General features: G+C 42.5%; 1 protein-coding gene across 2 annotated transcripts; it reads left to right on the top strand.

Annotated features, from left to right (window-relative positions):
• The first annotated feature begins 330 nt into the window (after positions 1-330).
• zmat3 (zinc finger, matrin-type 3) lies at positions 331-18,230 on the top strand. 2 transcript variants are annotated; one of them, XM_030049824.1, is made up of 6 exons: positions 331-454; positions 7,823-8,577; positions 11,452-11,589; positions 12,630-12,796; positions 13,678-13,778; positions 16,017-18,230. In XM_030049824.1, exons 1-6 carry the CDS (start codon positions 331-333, stop codon positions 16,223-16,225), a joined length of 1,494 nt encoding a protein of 497 aa, XP_029905684.1. In that variant the 3' UTR covers positions 16,226-18,230. The 2 variants fall into 2 exon arrangements, with proteins under 2 accessions (XP_029905684.1, XP_029905685.1); XM_030049825.1 differs by lacking the exon at positions 331-454 and adding an exon at positions 642-683.
• Positions 18,231-25,161: the final 6,931 nt, after the last annotated feature.

Below are 25,161 nucleotides of genomic sequence, written 5' to 3'. Positions count from 1 at the left end.
TGCCACCCATGCAAATCAGCAGCGGTGGCATCGGAAATGGACTGTACCAACGAGTAGAGGGGGTGATGCAAAATCATCAGCGTCTTTATATCTAATTTTACGCTCTCTACCATATTCATAAACAATTAACCGGAGTAATCCACGACTTTCTCTTTGCCAAAAATGAATGAGTGAGTGCATATTTGGATTTTCACCCAGCTTGTGTTAACTCTCCCCTGGACGCCACCCCTCCGCTGACACACGCAGTGTCTGTCTGCCCGTACGGTCGGGGCTGTTCGCCTGCCTGGCCGCTTGGTTTTGGAGAGAAGTTGGCAAAGGGATGCGACTGCGATGATGGCGCTGCATCTGAAGAACAGAGATGCAGCGTACTACCAAAGTGCAGAGTACTGCAGAAATTACACTTCGCCGCCTGTCAGCTACAGTGACAGCAGCCATTATCTTGCCCGCTTACCAGGTAAGGAGAGCCTTTGCCATATAGGAGCTGCTGTCGGACTGTCAGGGCTCGCTAATGTGCAGGGATGGAGAAAATCTAGCCAGTGCAATAATGATGATTATACAGGAACTGGACAGAGCGGGAGGTTGAGACCGGCTAGTGTCAGCATCATCATCACCATCATCACCATCATCATAATGTCATCCAGAGAGGTGCTCCAGCAGCCACCCCTCTGTATAGGTTATGATAGGTGAGAGAACATCATTAATGCTAAGATGCAAACGCTGATTTGTCGAGATAATTGCAAAGGTCTCTTGCAAGAAAAGGGTGCATCATCTATAGATCCTGCTCCACAGAGGCTCCAGGTTTGAGCTGGTGTCTTAATTGTGATCTGATACAGCTTGAATAACATGTTAATGTTATCTCTCCTGAGTATGGCAGCCAAATCCAGCACTCCCTTGCCATAGATAGGTGAAGAAACAGGAATTGAATTGAATGGAATTGCCTCTGCTCTGCTCTGCTCTGCTCTGCTCCATCCCACTCTTGCTTTGCTCTGTCTGCACAGCTGATGGTGACATGTGGCGGTGAGACAGTCAGTGTGTCTTCATGGCACCTGCACAGGCACAGCTAAACTGGCTGTTCTGTTGGGTTTTGAGGGCTGAGGCCACCATGTGTCATGCATTTACAGCAGATGATCCAGATGATTTATGAGCTTGATCAAACCCTCTACTACCTCTGTCATTAGATGAGTGTGTCAGCTGCCATCTTCACTCAGATTTATGTGGTAATGAAATGATACTGTCTTAAATGTTTGCAAGTGAGAAGTGAATATATATCTGCTTGGTTTCAGTAAGAAATGCAGCTTTTCATTGACACTGCTGTGCGATTTGTCAATATTCTGTCAATACTCATATATGAGGCTAGATATTGAGTTGGACTATTGATATTGTAATATGGCATATGTATTGTCTTCTCCTGGTTTATTGGCTGCATTACACTAAAGAAATGCCTAACTTAGTAGTCAGTTCTAGCTGTTCTGTTTTTTGCCTCTACCTGCTTGGTCATTATATCCATGATAGCTTATCTTTATTTGTTTATCAAATCTCTTGTGTGTAAATATTTTATGAAACCATAAATAGTGATTCCTACTACATATTCACAATATCGATTTCAAGGTGCTCTGTCCAAGTTATTGTGATGCTTAATTTTGTCCACATGCTGTACTGAAAAAGTGTTATCATTATTAAAAAAAAGTATTATTATTATTATTATTTAAACAGAGTACCCATAGAGTGTGTTATTAGGTTGAGGGATGTGACCTGTACTGGCTCATTATTTCTTGGCTACTGGGTTTTTAATGGTGAGGAACAGAGAAGACATATAAAAAGCATCTTAATACCTTGGCCTTATGGCTAATTCACAGTCATTAAAGGGCAGCACACTGAATTTATTCATAACTGAAGTTATCCCTGTGGTCTGCAGTCTGATCAGTATTCACTCATTCAACCAGTGCCAAGAACTAGAGAGCCAACAATAGAGTCCTGGTGTTATAGAGATGTAAAAGCAGAAGCTGGGCTTCACTGTAATAGTTCGGTACTTAAGTGTTGAGTACAATAAGATGTATGTGGTCTTTGCTGCCTTCTGCACTCGTCCAGTGCCCAGTGAAGCAGATGGAATAAGTGCGGGAGGCATGAATGCTTCTCATTGCTCCATAATTGATGTGACACAACACAGCATGGCAAGAAAAACTCTGGAGAAAATGAACACTTGGCCTATTTATGATAGGAGAGACTCTCAGCGGAGGCCGGCAGATTAAGAGGTTGCAGGACAGGATCTTTTTGTGATATTGGTTCCAGAGCATGGCTGAAGAGCCACTGAGAAAAAAGTCAAATTAGAACAAAACACTTAGCTGTGCACTTGACTGGGATGTAAACAAGTGATTTCCACTTCTGAAGTACTTTAAAATAGTTTCAAGTATTTAAAAAAAAGTTTTCCCCTTGTGGTTTCAGCCTTTATTTTTGTCCAAGTCTGCTTGATTCATTTGAGCATATATATTAAAATATATAAAGGAAACAAGTGGGATGAATGCATTATTAATCTGCTGAAAATATCTGCCTTGTGCTTCAGAGCGGCATGAGGGCTAATTTTTCTTCTTGCAACATTGATTGTATACCTCCCTAAGCCTCAAAGGCAAAACAACAAAGTTTTTCTTGACTTTGCAGCATGGCCCTCCACTGTGAACCTGCAGTCGAAGTGCTGCAGAAGTGTAGCATTCCTTTGCAGGCCTGGGGATAAGTCTCTAAGGAGGAGGCTCTGTATCTAGAAGGAAAGGGAGGATAAGACTCTGACCTTGGCCTATCTAACGTCAGTACAAGCTCACATTAAAACTTTGGAAAGGTAACAGCAAAAAGTAGCAGATGAGTAATGGAAAGACACGAGTACATTTGTATTCTGACAGCTCTGTCCTGGTAATGTCAAAGGATGGCTAAAAGACTTTGAAGAATTTGTTTTCTGGGTAAAAAGCGTCCAGTGTTCAAATTCTGAGTTGAGCACATATGCTGTCTTTATTTAGGGGACAGAAGTGTGATTAATACTGGATTTTTTGGCTCTGCCGTGATGTTGGGAGCATCTTATCTGGCATCACATTATAGAGGGAATTATTTATGGGTGCTCTCTGCCATCACAGTGTAGATTTCATTAGAACTATTTGTTACCTGCAGAGTGTAACTATTAATGGATTTTGTAGCTGCTTCTTGGATCTCCAGTGAAAAATAGGGACTTGTTTTGCTTATCTAGTCTGTTACCTTAATGATGGGCTGAATCAAGGTCATAGGAAATGGTGGGCCATTAATGCAAGATGTCCACCTCCGCTTGAAACAGTGATACCGAAAGAACATCACAGTTTATTCTAATTTCCCTCAAGACAAAAACAAATGAATAAATTGTGCTTTGATCATAATAAAGTACCCAAAATAAGAGCAGTTTGGCCCCTGTGTCCTACAGAAGAACAAAAATTAGGCCCAAAACTGGGATGGACATGGACGCAGAATGTACCCACAAGCAATCAATGCTATGAAAAATATTTGGAAAGCAGTGTACTAAAGGACAGTTTTAGTCCCAGCTACAGTGCAGAGAGAGCAGACATTACGGGTGCAGCAATTGTAGATAGCATCTCTTGCAGCTGTGCCTCCACAGGGGTAAAAAATCATTTGGATGGAAAGTGCCAGGAGGTACATGGCCTGGAAAAAGTGATGTGATTTTCCTGTTGCTGTTTACCTTTTTAGTTTTATCAGTTTTGTTCAAAAAGCAAGTTTAGCGGTTTAGGCCTGAGAAGTTTGGAGTGCAAACAGGGGTCAGTGATACCAGGCAAGGTAAAGTTGTCATATTGTTGAAGGTGATGTTCTGGGTTATGTGGACACTGAGGGTGTACAACATAACCAGAACGAAGGTCAGGACTTAAATGCACTAGGACTCTAAGCCAGTACAACCAGGAAGTGATCTTGGGTTCCTTTAGCAGAGCTTAACAGAGGAAATTGAATGAAAGTAAGACTGGGACTGATGCTAGCCATGCTTAAATACACAACAGTCAGATGTCTGATACCAGCACCTGGTTTAGAGCCCCTAAAATGGTAGTTCAGCTGGTACAACTGGCACTTGGGCATGGCAGTGTTGTAAAAAACGACACGCAGACATTGGTTTCAACACAATTAAACTCATGAAACGACACCCTTTTAAAAGAGGAAAATTGTTGCAAATGCATAAAGATCCAGTGAGATATGGCAAAGCTATTCAAGCCAGGACAAAAAAGAAAGTGGGGATGTGTGGAAGGTGAAAGGCTTAACTGGAAAGAAATGTGAATGTGGCACAATTTTGCTATGTTTGGGAATACATCCATCATTTGAGCAACCACTGACGTGCTGCCCATCACTCCAAAACCTCAGCCGGTGGCCATGCACAGACCCCATGTGGCTTCTGTGTTCAGGTATGGCCGTGCTCACAAGTCATTCACCAAGTCAGGAAATCCGGTGGGATAACCGAGAGTTACAGAGCGTGACAGCAGCAAACGAGTAAAGGAAATGGAAATGAATTGTTTACCTGTTAAAATCATCGAAAAGGCTTTCTTTGTAAAGGGGAACAAGTCAAGAATGAGTTATTACCGAGTACAGAGGCCTGTGAAAAGAAAATACGAGCAGATACAGCCCGAGGTCCTCCAGCAACAGCCTCAGCTTGCCTTGCATGGTTCCTGGCATAATTCCAGTTGCACAGTTAAGTGTGTTATTTGCTGATACAATGTGGTTTCTGAACTTCACAGGCCATTTCAAATTATGAGGGTCAGATATCCCTTTACCCTAAAAGTGTTGTTGAAGCATGATTCCTGAACTTCTGTGTAGGCGTTTTCCAATTCAAAGTCAGTTTCCAGGGTTAATTTTATCCTTTCAACTGCTGGTGCCGATGATGGTTGCTGATACATGGCAAAGTTATTGGGTGAAATGTGAGAAGTGCATGTTTACTCTCGATGCTGTCCAAGACCAGGATACAATAGTCAGTGTGTCAGATCAGGAGTTCACAGTGGTATAAATTCTTTCCGTGTCTTGGCAAAGAGAGAGTTCACTCTGTAGTTTCCCCCCAGCCAATCAGCACATGCCCTTTTCACCACCTAACACGACATGCAGGCGATCGTGCTGAAGGAGCAAGTACACAGATCATAGGTTTTGTTACACAGAAGTCCCCAAAAATGTGACCACTCGGGGGGTCAGCTAATTGGTAATTATTGTTGCATGTCATCATTGTTCTTCCTGAAACTTCATATTCAAGCAGATGCTGGAAAGCTGTCAAGCACAATAAAACTGTGTCAAAATTGGGCTGATTTTGTGTAGTCTGACTTTGGTAAGTGTAGCGTTGGCAACTGTAAGTGTGATCACTGTTGAGAGCAGGTGTAGAGGATTTAAACCAGAATTTATTGGTGAGTCGGTCGGTTCATTGATGTCTTTCTCCTTTGACATTGTGTCGATGAAGTTTGAGTTTCTGCAAGTTGTTTTTTTGTTTTTCTATGGTGTCTGTGACTGGTCATGTTAACTACCTGGTTCTTCTTCTTCAGTTTAGTCCAAACGAACTGGAAATGTAAAACACGTTGCTTCTGCCACAGGGTTTTTCTCGAAGAGTTGCTCGGCATCAGGAGCTTAGAACAGCCGATGTAAAATCTGTGAAGAGCGGGTTATAGGATGAATCATTGTTGAGTTATGTGACGCCAGAGAGAAACATCACAGACATGTATCTATATGAACATGGCTCTGACTCTTTAATGTACTATACAGGAGACACAGGGGTCACTGCTGTTGAGATGAATAATCTCTCAGCGTCTCATCTTGCAGTTGGGAGCACTATAGTAAGGTCAGGCCCTTGCCTTGCATGCCTTTCTCCTGAGGTCACGCAGGCCAGGTGACAGACAGGCGGCCAGACAGACGGGACAGATAGACTGACAGCCAGCAGCAGTCGGAAACACAAACATCCCAGGGTGTTATTTTAGGTCCATGAATCACCGCTGTTGGGCGTCCAATCAGATTCCAGATGAGAGCTTCCAGCATAGTGAGTTTTGACACAGCTGTTGGCCTAGGACTGACCCAACAGTGTATGAAGAGGCAACTTATACACACTTTTCTCTCTCTCTCTCTGTCACAGAACACACTCACACACACAATGATCCTGTTTCTTGTTTGAAACTGAGCAGTTAAGCTACAAACACAACTATGATATTATTATTTCTATAATCTGTATCTTGCTCTCTTACTCAGTTTCCTATACACTGACACCTATGCTTACCATTTATGCACACACACACACACACACACACTCGCATAAACACACACATACTTATACAGTGTGCAGAATGAGTCTTGTCATGCGTTCAGACCTCCGGCGGTGATCTGTTCTGATCGGAGAAGCTCTAAGATTTTATTGTCACCGTCAGCAGTGGATGTGTGTGTATGTGTGTGTGTGTGTGTGTGTGTATATGTGCGTGTGTGTGTATGTAGTCTTCCGTATGCATGACTGCAGGCGTCGCAGGCCTAGCCTAATCTTTCTGATGCCCACTGGAGTGTGAAGCTCCTCTGTCCATGGGTATGCTTCCGTTCATCCTCCTCTCGCTTTACATCTCTGCCGCCTCGGGGCTCAGAGAAATGCCTCTTCTAATGTCACTGATCATTGGTTATTGTTCTTTCCTCTCACATTTTTTTAAAAGTTTGATTAAAATTCCTGTCAAGAGAATATGTCCATGTAAATCTGAAATACAAATGTGATGCATTTTTCTTTAGAAGCTTCTTCAACAACACATATTTGTATTGAAAATTATAGTGCAAATGGTAGTGGGAGCACAGGTAATCAAGGCAATCAAGGCAGTCAACCATAAAAGCAAAAGGGCAATGCTTCTAAAAAAGTAAAAACACAGAAAGGCTTTCAAATGTTAAGTGCCATTCCAAGGTCATGGTAAAGTTCATCATATGTTTGTACCTGCAGCTGTCTGTATCAACACTGTGAACACCTCATATGATATTCAAAGTCATGAATTGTATGTGTGTATATATAACTGTATATATAGATGGGAATATCATGTTACGGTGTATTGCAATAGAGCACAGTCAAGTAAAAATGTATCTGTAAAATGCGAAGTTATTGAGATCATACATACAAATGACAAAATAAATAAGAAGCAAATGTTAGTCATATTAACTCAGAATCCTATTTTTATTTGCTGGAGTATTTAATATCATGGTAATGTGCAGAGGAAGATGGGCGCTTATCTTGTTTCAGTTTCATTCATGTTATCACAGCCTCCTTCTGATGAGGAAGAACTGGACCTGGATTGCTCATTAACACTGTTTTGCTCCACTAAGATCTCAACAAATTGACCACCAGATATCAAAGTTAGCAAACTAAGAAGCCCCACACAAGTGTCTACCTAAAGTCAGACAACGTCCCTGCTTCATTGTCTCTCTGGAAGCCACGATAAATTGTTTCAATTGTTTAGCAAAACATAAATTGCTGATGAAGAGAGTCTGACATTGACATTGATATTGCTGATGTCATTAACAAACTCCAATACCAAAGTGAACAAAACAATTACTGAGCTAAGCTATTAATCACTTTGCAAAAAAACAAAAACAAAACATGAACAAGTTAGGTGAATGGGTGAGCTTCTATCTACCGAAAGACTTTCAAAACAGACTGAAACAGAATTATATTAACCAAATAACAAGTGATTATTAACTGTACTGTATCAATATTGCATGATGGAAGAAGGAAGTGTGATATGACGCTCTATCAGTCCCGCTCCTGCAGAGCCTGTGTGTTGGGAAGAGGTCTGATCTGTGCCCCTCCTCCTCCTCCTCCTAGGCCCGGAGACCATGTTGAAGCCTCCTCTGAGTCTCTTCAGCCATCCCCAGCAGCCCTTCCAGCACATGGACTCTCTGCACCAGCTGGGACCTCCGCCAATGGCGCCTACACAGCCCCTTGGCCCTCCACCTATGGCCCCTGCTCAGGCAATTGCACCCCCAACTATGGGTCATACCCAATCTATAGGGCCCCCTCCCATCACCGCCACCCACACCTTAGGCCCTCCACCCATCACTCCGGCACACAGCTTAGGCCCACATCCAATGGCTCCTGTTCAGCCTCTGGGGCCTCCACCTATGGCTCACACCTTGGGACCCCCACCTATTGACCCCACACAAGCACTGGGGCCCCCAACCATGGACCTCACGCAATCCTTGGGACCTCCACCTCTGACCCCTGCACAAGCACTTGCGCCCCCACCCGTAGTGGCCCCTGGTCCCAACCGATTCCCCCTCCCTCCCAGCCCACTATCCTCCCCTCCCGCTCCGGCCCCAGACCCCTCGCAGCTGCCCCCGAGGCACTCCAGACCGGCCCTCATCCCAGCCCCGATTTCCGGTCCCATCCCTGGTCCCCTCCCCGGTCCCCTCCCAGCTCAGGCGGCCCCGGCCAGCGAGCAGCAGCTGGACGAGGGCTCCCTGCTGGGCCTGGAGGAGCAGGACGGCTCTCTGGGGCTGGAGGAGCTATGCAAACCACTCTACTGTAAACTCTGCAATGTTACCCTCAACTCTGCTCAGCAGGCTCAGGCTCACTACCAGGTGAGCTGAAACAAACACACACACACACACACACACACACACACACACACACGCACAGCCAATTGGAATCAGAATCAGTAATACTTTATTGATCCCCAGGGAAAATTTGGTCAGTTGCTCAAAAGAGAAGAGTATAGAGTGAGTGAAATTATAAGAAATGCAAAAAGAAATAAGAGATATAAAAATATGTGCACTAGAAATCTGCAATATGTGCATGTGGTACTGCATGTGTATTAATCCTACTTGGTAATTAATTTGTAAAAAAGTATAAACATTATGTAGAAATATGTGCATCAATCCCACACAATTACTACGACAGTAAATACAGAGATAAGAAATTGAGAGTATGTAAAAAGTATACCTACATAAGTTTATATTATCATGCCTGTCCACACACAAACTGCCTGATAGTTTTTTGAATGGTTTCATGTATGTTTAGGTCAGCAGTCTATATAATGTCAATTATAATGACCAAGAGAGACTGGGTTATTGTCACATTGGAGGCCATTGTAAAATATCCAATAACCAGACTGAGATTAATTATGTTATATTATTGTATTTCTCCAATGGATTTTGGAATAATGAAACTAGGATTTTTTAACCGGCATATGCATGGTACAGGGAACGATCAGGGAATATATATATATGGACCCCTGTGTGCCAGTTGTTTAGAAACCCATACTCAACATTCAGAGTTCACAGATCATGTCTGTATCATTTTAATTAGCCTAGCTGTCAATTTGACATACAGGACTCAGTCATTTAATTAAGGGAAGAATCTGTGTTCCCCCAAGCAATATTCTGTCAGCGGTTGCTTTTGCATCAACTGATTTCTTTTTTTTTTTGAATGCAGCACGCAACAAAATGCTGACATGCAATTCATTGACTCAAATTTCAGTAGTGTGTGACCTCAATCTGTGCTCTCTATTCAAGCTGTATGGATTTGTGATGAAAGGAGGAGCACTCGCAGAACGTGACTACCATGCAGTATGTTGCATTTTTAAACGGCACATACAATAAGATGGCGTTACTGTTTTTAAAAGCACAATGTTGTAAGACTAATGAAACTTGAATGATTGCTTAATGCTGTCAGTAAATTATGTTGCATGGTTAACACGGCAGGCTTTTTTTTTTTTTTCACACATTGCTTGTTAGCTCAGTTAGCTCGGCACAGCAGACCTTGTGACTACGTTTGACTGACATTTTACCTGGCCGACTGGCTGACAGGGAAAGGTTGATGGTCACTGGAGACAGTCTAAAAGCACGCTCTTGCTTTCTGTCTCAGTGCCTCAATTAAGCAGAGTGAGTTAAGCCTGCGCTGCGGTCTGTGGTGCAACCAATACGCCACCCAACAAAGGCTTACATGGTTGACTTACATTGCAGGGACATAACTAGTATTTATCAAAACCCTTTAATTGCAACATGTAGCCTTTCTAATGCATTGTGCATACGCATATCATTAAGAGTAAATTAGCTGCCTTTCAACATACCCACTGACCATGATTGCTCACAGTGCTCATCATTAAAACATGCAGAATATTTTTTTCTCACTTTAAAAGACATAGAAGAAACACAGTGATTGTGGGTAATAATAATAATTTAAAAATTTTGCAGCCAAAATGGCACATTTGCTGTTTCTAGGTAGATAGATGGCAACATATACTTCAGGATTTCTGGATCTGGATCTTGGCATTTTCAACCACCAACATGTGAGGCTGCCTCGCTGGAGCTTCACACCACTTGACTGTTGTGTGTTGTACAGTACGCCTTTAGGCTTGGTCGACTTGCTCTTAAATCACTGTAAACCACGGCCTCTCACAGCTTATTGTTCTCCATATTATAATGGGAGCTGCTGGCTCATTATGAAGCAGAGCTGCTGGAGTCAAAGAACTGCATGCCAGTATTTATTGTCAAGTAGGTCATGCAAAGTAACCATTATTTAACCTGCTGGAATCAGTGTTTCTATTGTAATGCATTATGATACCAACCATAAGGAAGAGGGTAAGAAATTGCTTTTTTCCATATGGCATTTTTTGCCTTTGGATCTGATTTTTTTGTTGTTGTTGTTGTTGTTTGTTTTTTAATGGCCACTTTGGTTCTTTTAGAGGGCAGTTTTATGAAACAATATTGGCAAATAAACACTCAATTGGTGCCTAAAAGATTTGTTTTATTGTATACCGCACCATAAACCCAGAGGTAGAAAACGGTAGAGGGTTTGCTTACTGTTGGATTGTTTGTTTTTAATGATTATAGTTGTTTTATTTTTGATCTAGACACAGCGGTTTATGTGGGGTTGGTATTTCCTCCTACATCTGTCTACATGGTTACAGTATTTTTGACTTTTTCAGGCAGTGTAGTTTGTTGTTGTCTAGTTAAAGACCACTTCATTTTTCTCACCCAGAGAACCCTGTTAAAAAAAAAAAAAATCCATGGTCATATAGGCTTCCATCACACTTGCTGGGCCATAGGTGACAGTTGCCACACAGATGATAGTTATGTGAATGAGTTCAATGTGAAAATTATATTCTCTTTTTTTTTTGTCTACGCATTTTTAATTTCAAAGGTGTTTTATGAACTGTCAAGGGCATTTCTGCTCCGAGCCCAGTTACCTGCTAAGTGCTACAACAGATGGAAGCACTTGTAAAATAATTTTGCTGCAGAATTCACTGTGGGCCAATCAGATGCTTGTAACTACAAGATTTAGAAATAACATGTTGGATAGAACAACCCTCGATATCTGTCATCAATTCAAAATGTACATATTGCTTCTTTTTTATATTTTTGTCTTTATGCTCCTCATATCCTCTTCAATCTCCTTTCTCTCTCTCTCTCTCTCTCTCATTCTCTCTCCTCTCTCTCCCTCCCTCTGTCCAGGGGAAGAACCACAGTAAGAAGTTGAGAAATTTCTACGCCGGCAGTCAGCAGCCACCAGCCATCAGGATCCCAGAGGTCGCAGAAGTCGGCCAGACGGCCCTCAGCTCAGGACCCAAAGACAGCGACACAGGCAGACAGGTCAGGCCTGAACCCAGCACAGCATAGCGCAGCAGAGCAGGACAGAAACACCTTCGCTAGTGTCCGTTTCCATGTTTGAACTACTAAATGGTGCAGTGGTAGCTGAGGTGATGCCAAAGTGGCCATTCTGCTGATCGAGGTAGTAAGGAACTGCAGAGTCACTCCCTGTCGTCATTCGTCGACTAGAACCTTGTATTTTTAAAGAGCAGCCTACCTCACATCACCCCTGCCGAAGTAATCCCTCTATGCTCACTCTCTATGAAATCCTTCTTCCTGTTGCAGTAATTTTATTTTTTCCTATGCACTTGTTTTATCCGTGATCATCACTGGATCATTGTAAAGGCCTGGTCGTCTGCACTTTTGGCTGATTTTCGCTTTTGGTAATAGAGAAATCAAACGTGCTTTCTAAGGGGTTTCAGGAAGTCAAATTCAAGACCTTGTGGGACCCTTTTATTGCAAACTGGAGAGGCATTTAAGAGCGATATTAAAATACAAAGTAAGGAAGCAAAGTTGGCCAAACCAGTTTTTTTTTTTTTTTCCAGTCAGACTTGGCCTATAAAAGTTCTGATGCTATAAATGTGCAGCATAAGGAAAAGGGCAAGAAGAAATAAACTGTTGGAGGACAGGAAGTCCAGTTGTATTTAGCAAAGCAGATATGAAATCTTGCCATTGCATGGTGGAGAAATTCAGCCTTTTTTTTTCTAGGGGCACAGATACCCTGTTGAAGTGTTATTTTATAGGAGGTTGTTTATTTTATACACTTGGAGGTGCTTATTTTGCTCTCCCTCAAAAAAAAAAAAAATAATCTTGCAAGATAACTAAGCGTATAAGTGGCTCTTATTTTTTTCATTACTTTTGGATGTGTACCAAGTTAATATTTTCACTGTTTTGCTAAGGATTACAGCACATTATCAATCATTTTATTAATCAAGAACCGACTGTAAAATGTAGCAGCAGTGTGAGGGACTCCTTCCAGCACACATCTTCCCTATTTGGTCTATAATTTTTCTGTTCTCATACACCTCCCCCGCTCTGTCCAGGCGCTGTACAAGGGGGCTACCCGGGTGATTCTGGCCACAGAGAATGACTACTGCAAGCTGTGTGACGCCTCCTTCAGTTCACCAGCAGTGGCGCAGGCCCACTACCAGGGCAAGAACCACGCCAAGAAGCTTCGTCTCGCCGAGGCTCAGCACAACAATAACACCATGTAGGTTTGGGTGAAGAGCCTCGCTGCGGTGTGTCATCTCATTCAGCCGCATTCTGGCATTTGTGTCGCATTTGTGTCCAGAGGAGAACTGGCTGTTCTTTAGTAGTTAAAGTCCCTCTCCAGCCAGTTATTAAGCCCCTAAAAATAATCTGTGATCATCAATATTGATTATTTTTATTGTTTTCTATCCCTTACTACCATAAAAATGCGTAAATGTAACTCTAAATCTTGCCCTGATTAAAAATGGGCAGAGCTATGAATATGCAAATAGTCTCCCTACCTGCTGGCACAGCGGCTTGTAACCAGAGCTCTGTTCACAGATTTGTTTTCACATTTGCTTAGGCTACCCTGTATAAACAGTTCATCTTGGCTTTGTTAGCTGCAAGCCAAATATTTGATGGAACATGGAGTTATAGTCACTTTGAGCCCGTGTACGTTGTTCAAATCAGAGGTGGTAAACAAGTGAGAGCAAGCTGCTTCCTGGTAGCTAGCAGACACTTTGGTGTAGGAATGCTCCTTAATAGGAACCTATTTTTGTCCAAATAGCCAATAACATAACAGTAACAAATCATTACTGGCATAGAATTCAACACAGTAAGTTGTCTGTGTGGTAATTTTATGGTAATTTTATCAAACCCCGATGGCATGCTGGAAATAGGCTACACCACGCTAATATCACTACCTTATAAATGTAACTCAACCCCCAATTGGCAAATTTAAAGAGAACACACAAGAACAAGTCTCGTGTATGTACAGTAATTAATTATCGAGGTTTCAATGCAAATTAGATTGATGCAATAAAAATAGCCCACTCACAGTTTGGACTTGGTTTTTGGTCTTTGGTCTTAACCCTTAACTGAGGTGGTTTTGACTCGTTTCAGGGAGAGCAGTGAGGCAGCACCGCGAAGAAACAGGAAGGACGGCAGCGAGTACAGACTGGTGAAGAACCGCCGCAGCCCACAGCTACCTGCGTCCATGCCAGGTAAAAAAAAAAAAAAATTAAATTAAATTAAAACTGGTATGCCTGCCCTGTGTTTGTATGCCTCCACGAACCTGGCAGGTTGCAGTTACATCCATGTCTTATATAATATTTGTCATGAGGAGTTTTAAAGGATTTAATAAAAGGTATTAAGTATTTTATCCATATATTGACATGTATGATTGCAGTGAATAATTCCCAGGCTATTCCCAGGCTTCGTCACATGGTGCAACATTCATCACTTTAAGCTCAGTATCAGCAATGGGCTTGTGGTGGACGAGCAGAGGAACAGGTGTGTTCCCTGTCCTGTTGTCATCCAGGGAGAGGACGTGAGAAAAATCCAAGTTATGGCGCAGAATAAAGGCCAGAAAAGTGTTTTTGCAGACCATTAAGATGCCACAGTAACATCGATTTCATCATTTTGTCCTGTTTGACATTTGTGTGAAACTTTGTCATAATTAGTGTATGAAGTGTTGAGTTGTAGCCAGAAATGTGTTTTGTCAGGTGACAGTGCCCTTGACCTTTGACCTCTGAAATCCACCAAAATCTAATCAGTTCATCCTTGAGGCCAGTTGGACATTTGTGCCAAACTTGAAGCCGTTCCTGAGATATCAAGTTCACAAGAATGGGACAAACAGACAGACAGACAGACAGACACCTGAAAACACAGTGCCTCCAGCCGTGGCTGTCGCCAGCGTGGAGGCATAATGAGAATAAGTTAAAAGATTACACTCAATGGTAGCTCATTTACTGCTGTCTCGTTTACATTTCCCCCCAGCTATTCTGCAATTATTTTTTTTTTAAACTTGTTTTTCAAATGCAAACTTTACGGCATTAAAACTGAGCTTGGAATCAACTGCTGTCCCGGCTAATGTCGACAACCCGAAATAAAAAGATATGGCTGTGTTTGTCAGCCAGCTCGTCAGTCAGTTAGTAATGCTGACAGCAGCTGTGTGGTGTTGTATTGTGTTCGCTGCTATCATGGCAGTGGAAACATCAGTAGCAGACAGACAGACAGACTGACAACAGCACTCTGTCTCCTCTTTCAACACCTCCACATCCCTGGGGAATGACAGACACAAACAGAGTGTGCGGTAGAAAAGAGAAAGAGCAGAGCCGAGAGACATTCACCGCCGCCGACCCCCGCTGCAACGCTCTGCTCAGTTTTATGTGCAAAATTCAGCCGTCTTACCTGCCTACATTACAAATTGGAGCTGCAACAGCTGCCAACTGTAGCTTCATCCTATTTGCCCAGAAGACGCCCTGGTGTGGATGTATTGACGTTTGTGGGGAACCGTCCCAGAATACAGGATGTGATTAAATGAAACTCAAGAGTGACATGTAAAACTTTTTCCTAAACAGCAGCGAGGGAGCACTGGACTCTCTAATGATGGCCTCAAAATTCAAAGTTTATTCCTGCTACCATTCAAGGCCATCAGCGTACGAAACTGCCCGGTGCACCTTTAACCTTCCTGTGTGTGTCTGTGTCTGTGTGTGTGTGTGTGTGTGTGTGTGTGTGTGTGTCTGCACAAGCATGAGTGAAAATCGATCCAGCAGCCAGCGTCAGATCTTGTCCGGCTGACGTCATACGAGCATCTCTTTCTGTCTCTCGCTTTCTCTCCACGGACAAACACACTGAACATTATCCCAGTTCAAGATGAATCAGGATGAATCATACAGTAGAGCCAGCTCCCCTCTTTCTCTCTCTCTCTGTCTCTCTCTCGCTCTCTCTCTCTCTCTCTCACACACACACACACACACACCAAGACTCTCACTGTGCTGATTTAATCAGTTTTCTTGATGGACAAACCCCAAAATAGCTACGCTCTCTCTCCCGCTGCTGCCTTCTCACTGTCTTTTTATCTCTCGCTCTATCTCCTTCTCGCTTTTCTGCCATCTAGACACACACACTCACACACACACTCCCTTTCCCCCCAACAAGCAATGCTCTTCCCTAATGATCACGATCCCATTGTAAACCTACACGGCTCCTGTGTGCTTGTCCGTCTCTCTCTCTCTTTTCTGTATATGCTCTTACCCATATTTGCTCCTTCCATCCTACCTGTGCTTTTCATCTTTCTCTCCCTCACTTTAATCTTTGCTGACCATCGGTCCTGACTAAGGCTCCAAACAGGATTTCGCCTCCCATTGTCAGCATGGGGTAAATCTGGTGTAAATGGGGCTGAAAATCCCCCAAAGTGCCTCTAGTCTGACTCTGTCCTCTCTTGCCTCATTCTCCAGGGCCCTACTATAACCCCAGACCGAGGCAGCGTATACCAAGGGACTTAGCCATGTGTGTGACGCCCAGCGGACAGTTCTACTGCTCCATGTGCAACTGTGGAGCAGAGCAGGAGTCGGACTTCAGACTGCACCTGGAGAGCAAGCAGCACAAAGCTAAAGTGTCGGAGTTGAGATACCGCAACGAGATGGAGAACCTGGGCTACAGCTAAGAGACGTGAGAGGGGAGGGGGAGGAGAGGAGGAGGAGGAGAGGAGGAGGAGGAGTGGGAGAGGAAGTAAGAAAGCAAAGAGTGGAGAGCACAACAGCACAAGGCCAAAAGCACTGGCATGCAGATGCTGCCCTGTGATGGAGAGGTATATTTAGAGAGAGGAGACAGATGGGAGGAGAGCAGCCTGAATGGCCTCAGGATGTTGTTGCAATTCATTTGATGCGCAGGCCAAACATGCAAAACCTAATATCTGCCATAACGTTGCACCATATGAGGCTATTTATTAGGTTTATGGGATCGTTTGATCTGCATGTTACTCTTATTATGAAATTTGGACTGTAGAAGCTGCACTGGCCACCGTATGGACGCAGAGAGCACGGGCTATGCAGCAGAATGAATGGTGGGCTTTGACATGTGTTTTACCCATTTCCGAGACATTCGAGTAGATTTTTATGACAAAAACAAACTTTGGTATGTTTATTTTTACAGATATCTACATCCTCATGATAGAATAGAATCAGATCTTGACTTTATCATAAACAGCTGAAGCCAAGATCTCCTCCAAAGTTTTAAACGGGTTGCAATCTGAAGTAAATGCAAATGAATTGCAGCAACATTTAGTGCTTGAGAGCAAAGAGATGAAAGGAGGGTTGCGGTATCTTTATCCCTAAGATACAGAAATCAGCTGGAGCGCTAGGCGAGGAGGTGAAACTTGTGAGATCCATGAGTGAGGCAAGAAGGAGAGAAGGAGCACACGAGGAATAACAGTTACTCTACCAGTCAGTCTAGTCTGGGCTGAATAACGGAGCGAGAACAGGAGGAAACCGAGGGACAGGAAGGAGGAGAGGAATCGGTAGCAGGAGTAGAAAGGAGGAAAAATAGCAAAATGAAGGAAGCATGGAGAAAAAAACATTGCAGGTTAGTTTGAAATGTCTTTCCCCCGACACAGAACAATCTTCCTCCTCTCCTGAAAGTGATCTGTGGGTGAGAAGGTTTTGCAGGTGTTGTACAGGCCCCACAGCAGGGAGGGAAGGGCCACTTTTTTTTTACCACACAGCCAAGCGGGCTGCAACAGGGCCAGCACTGATTCATCATATTCATAACGTGACACAGTCCAATGAAATTGAAACCACTATGTGTCTCTCTGAGTGGAAAGCACAACCAGCGTGTCATCCGGTTGAAATGGAGTCCCATGAATAATCAGGAAGCCTTAGCCAGCCCTGATTGGCCCTGGGGTGGAAGCCAGACAAGCGAGTGGCTTTTTTGTACAAAAATCTCCGTCATCCCTCCGTCATTTTTTCCACATTTAAATTCTACATAAATACTATGTAAATATACTCAAACACATACATGTACATACAGTATGATTATATGCTATTGATTCTGTACTTAATGTTAGCCTATCTTGTAAATATGAATCATTTATTTAATATTTTATCAGGTATCTTGTATAAGGTGTGCACTGACTGAATGTCAGGACTGTATGTTTGTGCGTGGATTTTACCGTACACCTCCCGTATCTATTTGGTCTTTTTTTTTTTTGTTTGTTTGTTTGTTTATTGCTAAGCTAATTTTGGTGGAGAGAAGATGCAGTTTGAAGTTTGACCCATCACTTTGACGGATGCGTTTTGGTGCTTAAGGACGATGGTGTCGTTTTTATCCACATAAGAGTATATCTGAACCGCTGTCCTGCAAGCCGAGCCCCGCTGGAAGCTCGTGTTGGACGTCCATGGTGATGCGTGCAGCTGAAAGTATTTAAGCTTTAAATTAGATTGTAAATGAAAATGTGCAGAGCCTAATTTGTAATCGCAACACATATCATTTAATTCTCCCGAATGATCTTGATTTCCAAAAGGAGATAACCAGGTTCTGCCGTAGTGTGAAAAAACTACAGCAGAGTGACAACGCTGCTGTCAGGATTTACAAGCAAATCTGATTTTTTTTTTTTCTTGTTTTTAACCCTGCGAGACCCAGGTTTGGCTGTTCCACAGTGTTGAGCCTGCCATGAAGATTTAGATCTGTATCTGGGTTAAAAAAAAAAAAAAAACAAAAAAAAAAAACAAGTTTTTGTTGTTGTTTAAATGCAGTGTTTTTTTTTTTCCAGTCACAGGCACCCAGGTGTTGCGGTGCTGATGAGAGTGCAGCACACAGTGCAATCACAAGGCATTTGGAGTTCTACAATCATACTTTGAAATGGCCATAACTATGACATAGTGTGCCTTTAACACTGACTGTCATCTCTGCTGCTCTGGTCGATGACATTGACTGTGTCAGGGCTGCTTTAACTCGTCAGCAACGTCAAGATATTGATACGCTGAAACTCTTAAACTCGTGTCGTTTGCCAGACCTTTTTCAGCTTTCTCACCGCTAAACGGAGAACATAATTTCCGCCCCCCTCCCTCCAATAAGAAAAGATGCCGATGCTTCCCGTCTACAGTCGTATAGGCGTGAAGTTGGGAGTCGATGCACATGGGTGGTTCCGGTGTGCAGCACGACAGACCTGTGCTAAATTATAGCTCAGTACATCTCAAAGATTTGACAAAACATCCTGGTTACTGTCATGGCAACCAATGTTCTCTCTCTTTCCTGCAGCTGTTCAAGCGTGCAACTGAAAACCATTTTCCCCAATATTTTTACTTACTAAAAAAAGAGAGAAAAGAACAGGCTTTCTTTTTCACTACACATATGCCTAGCCCATTTTTGATTTTCCAAATGTTGCCCACGTCTCCAGTGAATGCACACACACACATACACACACACACACACACACACACATGCACACACACACACACACACACACACACACACACACACACACACACACACACACACACACACTTGTATAATTATTTTAATAACTCAAAGGAGTGATCAGGTCATGTAATTAGCTGTGTTGCTCAGTGAAACGAAGATGGCACCCTGGCTCTCTCTGTGGTTGGTTTAGGCAGCTGTTCGCATCTCACATTTGTCTCTAGAGCACAAGCACACACATGATCGCACACATGAGGACACTCTGGAGAACAGGCGCTCTGTATGGGGATTTTAGTGAGAGAGAGAGAGAGAGAGAGAGAGAGAAAACTGAGGAAATAAAAGGATAGGCGGTTCCATTAGCTCACTGTGCCATGCAGTTTAATCAGAGAAGAACAAAAGAGAGCTGATGAAAGGAGAGCTGTAACCAAAGCTGTAGGTAGGAAACAGCCACCGGAGGAGTCGCTCGCTGTAGACGGCAGCAGAAGTCTGTTAATATCCCTCATCCTCCAAGAAATACCAGCCCTTTGTCTAAATTGTAAGCATGATTTGAATTGGTTCCGCTGGAAGTCTAACCTTCCATTATGCTGACAAGCTGCTGGATTCAAAGCTACAGAGTCACACTCCAGTGCAGCTTCTGTCTAGTCCTTCACTCGCATGGAATAATGACCTGCAGAGGAATGGAGGACGCGGGGAGATCATGGGAAATTAACAGGCACGGCCCAAAGAGCTTAGGTGGTGGTTTTGATAACCTTACTCTGTTTCTGTTCAAGCAACGTGCAATGTGAGCCACCCGTCCTCGGAGTCGATATGGCAGCGTCTGAGGCAAATGAATTGTTTCTGTCCGGCGTTTTTCTGTGACGCCGCCGTGGCCGCCGTGTCAGTGGCTCTAGACTGGTTTTGCTACGGAAAAAAACAAAAACACAAGCTAGATCAGGACCGGCCAAGAGGCCCAGAGAGGATGAATGCAGTGTGAAATCTACATATATTTCTAATAAAGAAATATTTTATCATGTTTAGAATTTATGAGGCAAATGCTTCTTTCTTAGCTTGAAAGGGCTTGAAAGGGGAAAAAAGTCCATTGTAACCAAAAATAAACAAATAAATTAACAAATAAATAAAATAAATCTGGCAATGGGGTGAGATAATTTCCCATGCAGTTTTCCCTACTTAACTAATTATCTTGAAATAAGGCAAAGTACTCCATCAGCATCTTGATGACTTCAGGTTAAATTATCATTAAATTATCTCACCGCATTGGCAGATTTTACTCACTTGTTTTACGAAAAAATAAATATTTTTAGACTTGATACAGGATTAAATGACTTGTTAAGATGTTTCTAGTTTGCAGTGAAATCCTGTGTTTTCACTTACACTTTTTTTTTTTTGAGAGGTCAAAAGCTAAAAAAAAAAGAGAGAAAGAGAGAGAAACCACTGTGGAACCAGAGGCATTTTCTCTTAACATCCAGGCTTGAGAATTTAGTTGTGAGCATTTTTGTTTGCTCTGTGTTTACTGAGAAGGATATGAATGCAGTAATGCTGACACGACGTTGTTTTTTTTTTTTTGTTGTTATCTGGCCTAGTAAAACCGTTGAAATAATTAGAATACCCTCGGGTACTGTTTCTATTTGTTTTGATCTAGTTGTGTTTACATGTACTTGATTAGAGATTATACTGGTTAATAACTGTTTTATACTGCTAATTGTTCATTTCACTGTTATTAACCAATGCTGTTACCAGTGCGCTGACGTGCTTCAGCACAACACGGTATAAGTTGAACTCGCTTCATCGTTAACGACAAAACAAAGTGTTATTTATTGCACCGTATAACTTGTATCATATTTATTTTGTGCATGATAAGTAATGTCATAGTTAATAACCGCCGAAATGTTCCTACTGTTCAGAGAAAATCTGATGACGAAGGTGCTGTAATGAAAAAGTTTTCCTCAGTTTCTGAATGACTGAAAGGCTCGACAGGTCTGTACATTGTAAATCCACACCGGGACAATGGAGGGTGTCGTGATTTTTGCACTGAATATTTAAAGGGACACTGGTGTTTATAATGAAAATGATACTACCGTATATCCTTGGGTTAAAATGAAATCTTTGTTACAAATGTGCAGTATTTGCCTCTCTCAACGATTTTTATCCTAATGTTTACAGAGGGAGAAGATAAAGAACTTGGTGGGGATGTGTATCATATTTGTAAAGCTGTGTGTGTTTATCCATGCGTTGCACTGTTGGACTAAAGAGACCATGGTAGATGGGCAACACAGTGAGGTCAAGTTTAAACTAATTACCACCATAAGCTTTCAGGTCGGTCAAGCATGAAAGCTCGAGTGATTATCTTAGATGCCACTGGTCTGATTTTGAGGGAAGTTGCAGGGATGTCGAATCTGACCCAAGTCCCCATCGCGGCATCCTACAAATGTCCCACGATTGTTTCCATTGGGTAAATGACTCGCTACTTAAACTTTTATATATATATATGGTTTTGTTTTCTGTTCTGTTCACCTGTGTTGTGCTTGACCCATCAAACTTGGTTAGGTTTAGGTGTAGAGACAGTTAAGTTGTTCATCTAGTGGAAACACAAAGGGGGCAGGGTTACGCGTCCCACTCCTCCCAGATGTAACTCTGCCCCCTCCTCCAGGACGTAGCCATGGCCTTCTGTCTTCGCACTGTGCTTTATTGTTTAACATCATTACACTGACTGGCTTGATGAGGCCTCTAAAATTAACGTCACAATGAAAAGGCATTTTGAGAGCCTCTTTCCTCCTTTAATTTGATGTATTTCATGTGGAAACCAGATGTCGCGGGACAAAGAGACAACTTTCCAACATGTAAACCAATGGGAGATCAGTCATGGAGAGTCAGAAAAAAAATTCTAGTTTTAGTGAATCCATTGACATTTACTGAGAAGTAAGTGAATATCATAGCATAGACGCCGAACTAGTCCTTTTTCCCACTCCATTGTGACTTGAAATGTCAAACTTTAAAACATGCTGCACAAATTCAGCTGTCCCTACAAATTACACCGACTGGCCTGACGGGGGCGCTATCATGAAAGATTAAAATGTAAAACGATAACAGGATATCTCAAACACCCCTGATCCTATTTTGTTGAAAAGGGACGACATGTTTCACTCGTTATGTGAGCGCTTTGCACAGCAGCTGTAGTTTACATGCCGTCTCACCATTTAAAATTTCTCCCCTGCCTGGAATTCACCTGCATTTCGGTGCATGTCTAGTCGAGTTACATCAGCTTCTAATTTTCTCGCTCGATTACCCCGTAGAGGTGAACCTTGCCTCAGAGGAAAAGTCCATGTATCCTGGTCTTGTTTATTGAGTACAGGACGCCTCCCCACCCCCCACCCCACCCCACACACACACACCGTCAGGGGCCCCAAACCAGAACCTACGCCTACAGACTCAGACCTCAGCACACTCTCAGTGCCTCTGAACAATGTTGCCAATATACCACCGACTGACTGACTGATCGACTGACCGACCGACCGACCGACCGACTGACTGAATGGGTGCCTGGCTGATTGACTTTGGGGCTGTGTGTGTGTTTGTGTGTGTGTTTTTTTTCTGACAGTTGAATAAAAACACAGATGACATGAATAACCTGCGTTGAGCTGATGATTATTGCACTGAATGTGTGTCTCCTTGTGTTGTCGTCCACCGTGCAGCTTTCACAGCTCCGGGGGGAAATAACCGGTTGTGTTTGCTGTTATTGCTCCATATTTTTTTTAATAGTGTCAAAATGTACCGAAATTTTATGGCACCAACTGAATCACTTCAATACTATCAAATATCAAAAACTGCCATCGTACTGAAATTTGGTACCAATTGTCATTCAGTACTAAATCTCAGTCCCTAAGGAGTGAATCCCATCAGCGTCAGTGAACCAATAAGCATGCAGCATGATAGATAGATAGATAGATAGATAGATAGATAGATATACTTTATTGATCCCAACCAGGGAAATTCTGGACCCAGGATCTAGTAACGCTGGTTATTGGCTGTCTAACATTAACCCTATAAAGCCATTTGTATCATATATGATACACATTTTCAATTTCAGTTTAATCAATACTTGACCAAAATACTGTTGTATACCTTTGAACACTTCCCCTGTTCATCCTGGACCATACCATTGGCACTTCAAGTACATATCATATATCATACACCAGAAAGGTCGTGTAATAACATATTTTTTTCTTTTTCTTTTTTTTTATATATATTTTGTTATAGGACTAAATAAAGGGTTCAATTTAAAAAAAAATGGAATTTTCTGCCAATTCTTTCATAGTTCAGGCTTTATAGGGTTAACCATCATAGAGTGATGCAGGGATGATTTTATAACAAGATTTTATAAAATTGGTATCCCAAAAGGGTATCCTTAAGGACCCAGTGTTGAAGTCAAGGTATTGGTGCCGGTATCGACAATTTCTAAACGACACCCAGCCTTCAAATGAGCAAACAGTTCTTTAAAAATAAATTTGTTTGTGTGACATCTGAGCAGCATGAGAGAAGCATCCTCAAAATCTTTCTGGTCAGCTCTTTTCATTTGTTTCGTATCATTAAATGTGACTTAATCTTGATATACCCTGCTTTCCCTGGCACGGTGTTTCTTACCTAATTATCCCCCGGCACACTAGAGTTTTGTGGACTGGCCTTAGACGCCCCTTGCAGTCCCAAATGTTAGCAGAGTCAGCATCAAACAACAACCAAAAAAACACACATGGCCATCATTAGTTCAGTTTAATGAGCTTGTGATCATACTGGCTTCCTTCAAGCTAACCCCATCTGAACTTTGCCTATTTCTTGTACACACACACACACACACACACACACACACACACAAACTCTCAACCCATGTGCTATGCTTCGTTTTATGTTATTCGTCTTTGGGCATGTCTTCATTTTTGTGTTTCGTGTCTCACCCACATGTACCGAGGCACCAAAATGGCTGACAGCCCCTGCCCTCCTTCCCAGGCCTTCCCCACAGCTCCAGCCCCGTCCCTGCTGCAGGACTCTGGGTCAGATGTCAGCAGATGTTTAGACCTTTATAAGGAAGTGATGAACCCTGTGTGGAAACTTGGGATTTCCCTGAGGGGAAACACACACGCATGAATACACATAACCGCACACACACATACATTGAGAGAGAGCAGAGAGAGAGAGAGAAAGGGGGGGTGAGTATTTCTTGGCTTAATAAAATAGGCAGCTGTAGATTTCTAATCATGTCTCAGATGGCTTGGGAAAATCACCCTTTCTCTTTCGTTCCATTGTCATGAGCGCATGTTGGAGGTGTGGAGGGAGACGTGGGCTAGTATGAAGAAGGAAAGTTATTTCACCGACATGGAAAAATGTCCAACATAATCAGAGTAGTCCCAACAGATGCGGCTGATCGCTAAAAGACAGGAATATGCAGGAAGCGGGGCCCACAATTCATTCAACCTAAGACCTGTGTGTTTATGAAAACCCTCACCCCCCTCCACTACAAAAATTAGACCATTTAAAGTAGAGCAAGACTGATACATGATCTGCTCATCACAGATATATTGGTATCAGATTATATGTTGGCCACTATGCAAAAAAAATCACGTTGCAGTAAAAAGCCCTTCAGGTAATTTAAAGACAATGTTGTGATTAAACCAGCAGACGCCACTGTTTACACTCCTGTGTGTAGCAGTGGGTTTGCAGCGCATCACAGCTGAGCAGATGGTGCTGCAGCTTGTGTGCAGAAGTTAACAAGTTTATTGTTCAACTGTCAACTATCAAGCCCCAAACACATATGTTTATTGCAAATCATTTGGAGACGAAATTTGAGGCTGCAAGTGTGTGCTTTTATTTGTAAAAAAAAAAAAAAAAAAAAAAAAAAAAATTAAAAAATATTCCAGGTTGCAACTTTTTGAAGAACCCATGGTTGTACAGCATTACAGAGTTATCATGGCTTATAGCCCACATCACACCACTGCAAGAAACAGTATTTTCCTTCCTAAACACTATAACATGACATTAATTTTACATGAGTGGAGAGTATGGTTGGTGAATACTGTGAAATAGTTGATGCCCAGTGTCTACTAGAGACACACTGTGGCAGCATTAAAATGCTCTAATGGATAAAAGGGGTCAGTCATAATAATATTTGTGTGTCTCAGTACTGAATCAAAAAGGTTA

Source organism: Myripristis murdjan, chromosome 4 (genome assembly GCF_902150065.1).
Source record: "Myripristis murdjan chromosome 4, fMyrMur1.1, whole genome shotgun sequence".
NCBI classification, from domain to species: Eukaryota; Metazoa; Chordata; class Actinopteri; order Holocentriformes; family Holocentridae; genus Myripristis; species Myripristis murdjan.
This window is presented reverse-complemented; position numbering and strand designations above follow the sequence as displayed.

Bases quoted from the DNA above. Each gene is read 5' to 3' on its own strand.
- zmat3 (XM_030049824.1), top strand. From the start codon at position 331: ATGATGGCGCTGCATCTGAAGAACAGAGATGCAGCGTACTACCAAAGT. The intron at 455-7,822 runs GTAAGGAGAGCC...TCCTCCTCCTAG, and splicing joins TTATCTTGCCCGCTTACCAG to GCCCGGAGACCATGTTGAAG. The intron at 8,578-11,451 runs GTGAGCTGAAAC...CCCTCTGTCCAG, and splicing joins AGGCTCAGGCTCACTACCAG to GGGAAGAACCACAGTAAGAA.